The sequence below is a fragment of the Lissotriton vulgaris genome, chromosome 2_1, assembly GCF_964263255.1.
Source record: "Lissotriton vulgaris chromosome 2_1, aLisVul1.2, whole genome shotgun sequence".
NCBI classification, from domain to species: Eukaryota; Metazoa; Chordata; class Amphibia; order Caudata; family Salamandridae; genus Lissotriton; species Lissotriton vulgaris.
This window is the reverse complement of record NC_141687.1, coordinates 831710052-831719557: the sequence shown is the minus strand read 5'-3', so window position 1 is coordinate 831719557 and position 9506 is coordinate 831710052. Positions and strand designations below refer to the sequence as shown.

General features: G+C 50.7%; 1 protein-coding gene across 4 annotated transcripts in view; it reads right to left on the bottom strand.

The window, feature by feature from the left end:
* Positions 1–9506, bottom strand: part of DIP2A (DIP2 acetate--CoA ligase A) — a 964533-nt gene that overhangs the window by 592528 nt on the left and 362499 nt on the right. For all 4 annotated transcript variants that reach the window (XM_086956246.1, XM_086956248.1, XM_086956245.1 and 1 more), the window contains one exon: positions 1948–2058. In XM_086956246.1, the coding sequence (XP_086812372.1) occupies positions 1948–2058 (111 nt within the window). The remainder of the gene's footprint in view (positions 1–1947; positions 2059–9506) is intronic.

Sequence of the window (9506 nt, the reverse complement as noted above, 5' to 3'; positions counted from 1 at the left end):
CATCTGGAGTATGCTGAGTGCTTTGGCACTGCATTTATCGTCGTCAAGCCCGACTATCTTGAAGAGTCTTTTTCTATCGGAACCATCGACAGGCCTCGCAATCTTCTTTTTTGTGCTCCGGTGAGAGGCACAAGTTGCAGACTTAGTGTAGATCGGTGTGAGGGTATTTGACGTGGCACAGAGGACAGTATTGAAATGGGGTCCGTTCCTTTGGCAGAAGAATGGATCGACAGAGTTCGACCCAAAAGCTGTCCACAATGTTTTTGATTGAAGAGGAGACTTTTCTGATCGAAGGATACGCCGAGTGAGGGAAACGCGTACGATAACAATAACATAGAGGGTAGAGTGGATTATGCACCATGGGAAACCCAGAGAACGGTTTCGAACCAGAGTGTAGCAATACACATCAGAACCTGATGGCGGGAAAAAACAATCTAACAATGGAGTTGATGCCCGTGCGCATTATCACCGAAAGGAGGAGGCACCTTACCTTGTGACTAGGAAAGACTTCTTAGAAGAAAAACAACTTGCAAACATCCGGACCCAACACTAGATGGCAGGCTTGTGCAAAGCATGTGATCTACAGCACACATACCTCGAAAACAAACAAACACAATCACACACAACCACCCACCAATATAAAGTCAGGTTTGTTCACTAGTTAGTGGACAATAATAAAATCTAAGCTGGTAGCCAATCAGCATGCCAGGAGAAGTACATTCTGGCTTGGCTAGATATTTGGAGGTCACAGATCTCACTTTAAAAACATCATGATGTAAGAGGGAAGGACAAGTAAATACAACCCCAGGGAGTGAAAATGATAGATATAGCTTGTGAGGTTCGTAGACTAGCTGGAGATTCCCACCAAATCAGGTGTCTGCCTAGTATGCCACTGATTCTTAATCCTTCTTGGGGTGTGTGAGAAAATGGGGTGCATTCTACGGTGTGGTTGTGCGGCCTCACCGTGTAATACACTCACCTTTAGGACCCTTAGGTTTTGTTTCTTAAGCTTTCAGCTCAACCCTGGGAAGCTGTGGCTCTAGAGAAGCAAGGCATTTAATCAGCACCAAACAAAATTGAAGATGTGTGGGAAACTGGATTTTTTTTTCTCAGGAGGTCAGAACAAAAACCTGTCTGGGTAGAGGGTGTAACACCCATTTCCACAGGATGACCTTCTAATTAGCCTCCGTAGGGCTGGTGAACTTCAAAGGAGCCGCCGCCTTTGGAATGCGAATCTGGCTCCCCTCACAGAAGAGGAAGCTACCCCTGCCTGTCCATGGCCCGCTTGGCACCTGGACAAGCGGGAAAATTTGCTAGTCAGGCATGCCACCCCTAGGCTAGTAACACCACAGGCTGGTAACAGTATGGTGGGAGGTCCACATGAATTTTCAGTGGTGCCATCTTTGTGATGGCATACCTAAGAATTCTGGGACAGTGCTTCATTTCCATAACGCCCCTAAAGTTAGTATTTTAGGGAGTCCCTGACACAAAAGAATCTGATCCTGATGGATCATTGCACTTCTCGGAAATGGCTTTTTGCGTGACTGTTGATGTGGCGGAGTGGGTGGAAGCATGCACGTATAGTGATATCGGGCTTAGTTGTTTCGTATGATTTGATATTGGATTTCTTTTTGAGTTCCTCTCTGCCCTTTTAGGCATATGTGCCACTGTCTTTTATACAATATCGTCTATGCATGCCCTCAATTCCTTATCTGGATCTTTCAGTGTGCCTATTAGCACTATGGTATTGAATATTTAATTGGATATCAACAAATGACAGCTGTCAAGCTATTTAGGTGTATACAAGCTTTTATTTTGAACAAACTCAATAAACAGATTTGTAACAAAAAAAGGCATGCATCAAGACGCTGAGGGACAAGTGAAAATGTCAAGGCATGGAGTGTGAGAAAGTACAGCCAATTCAATGGAGGCTCAGGGGTACCTTACCTTCCGAGTCAGAGGCACTTCTATTGGTACAGGAATTAGATCTGCAAGGAGGCATCCATAAAACGCCACCACAAACATTACTGGGTCACTGTTTGGGAACACAAGTGCCACCTGCAATAACAAGAAAATAAAGCATCACTGTTAAGACAATACCAAGTTGTGTTCAGGACAAAACACTAGGATGGAGAAGAGAGGACAGAAAACATTCTTGCATTCGACCTATTCAAACTGGAGTTATAACTGAAAAAATATAAAGTGGATCAAAGGGTTATCATGTAAAAATAACGTTAAACTGTCTGCATTTTACAGAAGAACAGAGACTATTTCTCTGCTCATAATACCAAGGTGATTCTTCAAATTAAAGACTTGTTTCCAATGTAAAAGAATCAGCGACTGTTGAAACAGTGAAAAGTGAAAACAAGACTAGGCCTGCCACTGCAGCTTGTTGAGCATTAAAAAAAACAAATTCACACGGCAGAAAAAACTTTTTAGCCAGGCCAGGTCCTTTTTTTTAAATCTCAATAAACAACCCCTAGGAAAGGCCTTGGTAGCCTACCGGGCATGGCACTTACTATTAACAAGAAGTGCATGTCCCTTTTGCGTTTAACATGCCCTGACCGTGAAAACACAAAATTACTGTTTACACTGAATCAATGCCGGCAGTCCCATGGCTGATTTGGAGTTTCACTAGCCACCACACTAAATGCCAACTTCCATATGGGACCACCAAAGATATTACTCAAAGGTATCTCATTAATCATTACACTAAAACTCGACTTATTGCCGAGATCAGATTTTAGGTGAGTTTCGAAAGTATAGTCATAATCTAGTGAATAGTCCCGCTCATGAGCGAGGACCCCGGAGCAATCAAAAATTATCTCTTAAGTTGTCAAGAAATGCAGACCTGGGGGAGGAGCCAAGCAGGCATTCGAAATGGCCGCATAGTCGCTCGGCTCCGCGAGCCCTTTCGCCCCACACGTCTATCCTGCCGAATATCCTGACCCACGGAGGCATTCTTTGATAAAGGGAAGAAAACAAGCACCTACCGTTTGCTTCTAGAGCTCCTGCGTGCCGCCGATCCTGGGAATTCTCCCCGACTGCTCTGCGGCCCATGTGATGGTGAGACCGGGGCGTTGATTAGGCGGGGCCTTCGGCCGCAGCTGCAGCACCAACGGCCGTTGATGGCGGCGGGGAGCCTGCTGCTCTGCGGCCCATGCGATGGTGAGACCCGGGCGTTGATTAGGCGGGGCCTTCGGCCGCAGCTGCAGCACCAACGGCCGTTGATGGCGGCGGGGAGCCTGCCGGTGGGGGCCGATGATATGAAGGACCGCTGCCAGCGGTGAAGACCCGACCCGCTTGTCAAGGACCCTTGAGGGGCAGTGTGGTGGCGCAGGATCGAGGGGGGCGCTTGACTCCTGCCCCCCTCCCCAAATTTTGTTGCCCGGGCATACCCAAAGATTGCCCCCGACATAGGCGGGCGACTCCCGGGGACCTGTGGGACTTTAGCTTTTTGGTGGCTCTCCTTTCTGGACCCTGCCCCACAGTTCGTTTGCCCTGGGGACGCATCCCGCGGTGCCCTCACAGTAAGGCCTGATCCCTGAATATGGTGAAGAGGGACGGGGCCGACTGGATTAAGATGGCGGCTGGTGCCCCTCTCTGCGGTTCACGTCCAGGTTGGGCGGCTGTTGCAAGGATGGGGCCGAGATGCTTGCAACGCACGACGGAGTTCACACCCTGGGACGTGTTGGTTGCCCTAACAGTTTTGCACGAGACTATTGATTGCCATGCCCGAGACCTGGGTGCAAGGATGGACGCCATTGCTGTTTCGCCATCTATGGCGGCCACGGTCCTATTCCAGGGGTCGGTCGATGGACTTGCTGCTGTGTCCATGGACGAGGTTTCGGATCCTCGGGGGCACCTTGGGTCACTTGGAGACCGGGCTCCCGTGCCCGCGCGGACTGTCTTGGTTGCTCGTATGGAGGTATCCTTGGGACACATGTCCGGCTGGGGGTGGAGAGCTGTTTTCCTTCATGGACTGGCCTGGTTGTGTAGCGGTGGTGGCCAGACTATTTGACTCTCCTCTCCTGGATGATGTTATTATTTGCCAGCTTTGTGAGGTTCATGGGACCGGCGTTGTTGTTGCCTGATCTTTGCTATCTATATTTGGACAGATTTGGATTACTATGCTCTTTTATGGCTTCGCCCCGTCCGGGCTCATCCATACTGTTTGGACCCTCAGGACTGTGCTTTACATTGATTAACGAGAGGACTTCCGGCGGTACTACTGCCAGACAGGGTCAGGGATGAGGTGGCTTACAATCTTTTTGCTTTATTGCTGACAGACGGTGCAGTGGGTATCTTCGATCGATATTTCATTGTTTTTGTGCTCGGGATTTGCTATTCTTCCTTATGGTATTGTTTCCTTTTTGGGATTCCGAAGTGTAGGGGTGAAGGGCCGGGCGGCGAGATAAGGGCCCTCCTCCGCTTATTTTCTCTTCTTTTTTTTTTTTCCTTTTCCCTATCTTTCTGTATTTCGGGTTCTATTAGGGCGACAGGCACGCGGCTGGGGGGTAGGCCATGACCTTCTGCTGGTGTGCAGGGTGGGGGGTTGCGGGATGGGTGTTAGATTAGTATTTTCTTTGTTTCCATGGCCCTTTAGTCTCTTTTCTTTTTCTATAGTGTCGTCTTCATTTATGGTTCCTGTAACGTGTATTGTTTTGAGAGGTGGGGTTAGGGTTTGCTATCCATTGGATTTGTGCTTACGTTTCTCCTGATTTGTGTGCCTTACCGCACTACTTCGTTTGTATTTATACTAATTGTTGATATCCTGATTGCGTGCTGTGTTGCAGAACCACATGTGATTGTATGGCACTTTTTCAGTTCTTATAAATTTAAAAATTAACCTCTGTAATCCTGATTTTGGACCTGATCGTTTGTCCACGAGTTGTCTCCTGGTCTACGTATCGCCCTGGCTTTTGAACTGTTCTGACTTTCCGCATTGATTGCTATACTTTTACTCTGCTTCGCGGCCGGCCGAGAAGGTTGTAGGCCCGTACCTGTAATTGATTGCAAGACTAATAAAGGTTTTCAACAAAAACCAGGCAGGCTACACTGTCCAGTACTTCAACTAGAAATTCCACCAAAAAAACCACTAACAGCACGGCCTGTCCAGTTTTTCCTCACAGAGAAAACTTCCCTTTTCTAACAAAAGCCTCTAGAATGATAGAGATGAAGGGGTGGACAGACAAGCCCCATAGGCTGCCATTATGTGGCTCAGACAGGGATACTGTGCCTTTAAGAAAACTTTCCAGAACTCTCTCAGTATCCCAGAATGCACAGCAGGTCCCTTTTACTTTCAGTTCTTTTTTTCCGGATCCTGCTAGCAGGACCCTGGAGCATTGAGCTCTCCCTTTTTTGGGTTTATTACATCTGCCTCCAGGAGGCGTTCTGGAGCCAGGAGTCCTTCCAGGTCATCTGAGGCAAGACGGCGACGTCTGTCACCGACAGGGGGCGCTGCCTCTCGATCGCCTACGCCCAGGAAGAAGAGGACGGAGACACCGGGCTCTGTGTACTCTGAGGTGTACTCGCCTCCTAAGCCAAGGTCGCCTAGTCCCCCTCCTCCACTGCCGAAGGAGCCGCCGACGCGCATTCCTTCTCCTCCTCCTCTTCCGGTTCCTCCACGTTTACCACCACAGTTACCGCCTCCGGTGCCTCCACGTACACTGTCACTGTTACCTCCTCCTGTCCCGCCACGTGCAACACCAAAGCCTCCGAGGTTGACCTCACTGCCGCACCTTCCAACGCTGCCTAAGGGGGCACCTCGGCCGAGGTCCCCGGTCAGGCGACTGCCGCAGGTTCCAACACCGGCTGCTCCTCAGGCACCCGCGGAACGCCCAAGGCCTAGAAGACCCAGATCTCGCTCCGGACGGAGAGGGAGATCCACGAGTCGCCGTCGATCATCAACGAGATCCAGACGACGCCACAGGAGGAGTCAGTCTCGGTACAGCACGGGATCGTCCAGTGCAAGGGACTATTCTCCGACCTTATTTGAATCCCCTCAGACGAGGGAATCCCTGGTGGACGAAATGGTGTCCTTTCAGGAGTTCTTGCTGTGGGGTGCTAACAAGCTGGGCATCACGCTGACGGTGCCCACGCCCACGACCTCCGTCATCTTTGAGACTCTTCACAAGAAGCACCTGTCTCGGCCTCTCCTTGGTTCCAGGGTTAGTGGAACCCGCAATGGAGCTCTTTCTCACTCCGGCAGTAACAAAGGCAGTCCCCTCGAGGCTGTAGAAGAAGTACAAGGCACCTGATACGGACCCGGCTTTCCTCCGGACGGATCCTATTCCGAATTCCGTAATAGTGACGGCGGCGAGAAAGCAGCACGCCACGACTCCATCGTCGAATGTGCCTCCGGACAAGGAGTCGCTGGTTGGACTCAGCGGGCAGGCCGCTACCTCCATGACGGCTGCCAGTGGATCAGCACTGTTGGGGCGCTATGATCGGGCCCTGTGGGAGTCCCTCCAACAGTTCGCAGACCTCCTCCCTCAGGAGAAGAAGGAGGACTTAATGGAGATCCTGAACGAGGGGTTGCTGGTGTCGAGTTAGCTCATTAGCGCATCTGCGGACTCGTAGCTCCTGGTAGCCCATGGTTACTGACATGGTATCAACCAGAGGCGCCACGCTTGGCTTAAATAGACATCTTTAAAGCCCGAAGCCCAGCAGAGGGTGGCCAATCTGCCCTTCTCGGGAGAGACTCTCTTCAGCACGCTGACGACGAGATGGCCCGCATGAAGGCGGAGGCCGAGACTCTGACAGCGGTGGGCTTGGAGAAGCCCAAGGACCAGAAGATAAACTACCGCCCGTTCCAAAGACGGTACGGGGCGCAAGGTAGAGGGCGAGGACAGCAGTCTGGACAGCAACAACAGCAGCAGTTCCAGAGGAAGCCCTTCCAGAAGCGTCAGAAGGGCAGGGGTGGTCAGCAGTCTGTCACCGCGTCCAAAGGTACGGCCGGGTCTCGGCCCTGAGCGGTTACTTCCCCGTCATCCGTTACCCACTCCGTTGGGGGGAATAGTTCAATATTTTCTAGCAGAGTGGAGAAAAATTACTCAGGACAAGTGGGTACTGAATATTGTTTCCAATGGATACAGTCTTCGGTTCACCAGCCCGCCTCCTATCAATTCCACCGGTCAGCTCGCAGTTTCAGCTGCGCGAGCTCCAAACGGAGGTCGATACCCTGTTAAGGAAAAGGGCTATAGAAGACGTCCCTCTGTCTCTAAGGGGAAGAGGTCTGTACTCACGGTTCTTTCTGGTTTGCAAGAAGGACAAGAACGAGTTCAGGCCCATTCTGGATTTGCAACTAGCAAACAAGTGGATTCGCAGAGAGAAATTTTGCATGCAGTCGTTGCATCAGATTTACCCTCAGCGGCAACGGGGAGACTGGCTATGTGCTATAGAACTACAGGATGCGTACTTCCATGTGCCCATTGCACAGAAACACAGGAAGTTCCTGCGATTCGAAGTCGGCGCCAATCATTATCAGTACACAGTACTGCCATTCGGGCTGAAGTCTGCGCCCAGGACGTTTTCGAAGTGCATGGCAGTGGTAACGGCACACCTGAGGAAGAACAAGGTGTTTGTCTACCCGTACCTGGACGATAGGTTGATCAAGGCCTCCTCCTTCTCGGAAGCTAAAGCGCACTTCCAGAGGACGTGCGTTCTTTTTAAAAAACTGGGGTTGCACATCAACATGTCCAAGTCTGTCCCGACTCCGGTCCAGTGCATTCAGTACTTGGGAGCCTCCATCAACACGCTGTCGGCAAGCGTGTCTCCTTCGGAGGAAAGACGATTATCACTCCTTCGGAAGGCTCGGGCTCTTATGACCGCTCCATCTACAACAGTGAGGACGGTGTCTTCTCTCCTGGGGTCGATGGCCTCCTGTATCTTCCTCACGCCACACGCACCGCTTCATATGAGACCGCTACAGGAGTGTCTGGAGGAACAGTGGGACCAGAGGAGAGGCAACAGGGACGACAGGATACGACTGTCTCTGCATGCTCTACAGTCTCTGAAATGGTGGTGTTCAGCGTAGAATCTCCTCAAAGGGGTTCCCTTTCACAAGGACATTCCCACTCAGACTATCGTGAGGGATGCTTCTCTCCACGGCTGGGGGGCACATTCCGGAGACTTACAGATACAAGGAACGTGGTCCCCGACGGAGTCCACATATCATATCAATTTCCTGGAACTCTGAACTGTTCACTTGGCACTGAAGGCCTTTCATCCGTCCTTCCAGACCAACTCTCTGCTTGTACAGACGGACAATACAACCACGATGTATTACCTCAACAAGCAGGGGGGTTCGAGATCGCGCCCTCTGTCGCAGGAGGCGTAGGCGATCTGGCACTGGGTGCTAGCCAGAGGACTGACGATAACGGCTACCCATCTGCCAGGTGTGCAGAATGTTCAGGCGGACGCACTGAGCAGACTGATTCAGGAAAACCACGAATGGGTCATGAACGACGAAGTACTAGGAGAAGTCTTCGCAAGGTGGCGGACTCCAGACATAGATCTGTTTGCCACCGCCGAAAACAGCAAATGCCGAGACTTCGCATCCAGGTACTACCAGGAGGGGACGCTGGGGAATGCGCTATGGATCAACTGGTCGAACAGCTTTCTGTACGCTTTTCCACCCATTCCCCTGATTCCAGCGGTGCTCATCAAGCTGTCCCAGTCCAGAGCACGGATGATCCTGATTGCCCCGGAGTGGTGGTTCACGGACCTGCTTCACTGGTCTCTCCTTCCTCACATACGGCTGCCGTGCCGGCCGGACCTTCTCACGAAGTTCGGGTGGCAGAGGGTGCACCCCAACCTCTCGTCTTTGAGTTTGGCGGCATGGCTCCTGAGATAGTGCAATATGGCCATTTGAATCTTCCTGAAGATTGTATGGACATACACACCTAGTCCTTCCACTAGGACTTCTTATGCTTACAAGTGAAAGAGATTCTGCATCTGGTGCAAGTCCAAGAACTATGATCCAACGACATATAAGGAAGATGTCATCCTTCCATATCTGTTACATTTGGCGCAGCCTGGCCTTAATTTTCATTCCATTAAGGTTCATCTCGCTGCGTTGACTACCTACAGGAAATGCCCTTCACAGACCTTCTTCCAGATCCCTGTGATCAAGGATTTTTTGGAAGGCTTGAAGAAAGTGTTCCCTCCTGTACGGCTTCCTTCGCCTTCATGGGAATTGACTGTGGTGCTGTCCAGATTGATGAAGGAGCTTTTTGAACCGATTCATAAGGCTTCGTTGAAGCACCTGTCCTGGAAGGCGGCGTTCCTCGTGGCCATTACATCGGCACGCAGGGTGAGTGAAATTGAGGCGTTGTGTTGCCAAGAACCTTATACTGTATTTCATGCTGCTAAGGTTGTTATGTGTACTCACCCTAAATTTCTTCCAAATGTTATCTCTGATTTCCATGTTAACCAGAGCATAACTTTACCTACGTTTTTTTTCAGAATCCTTCGTCTCCAGCAGAAAGGTCTCTACATTCCCT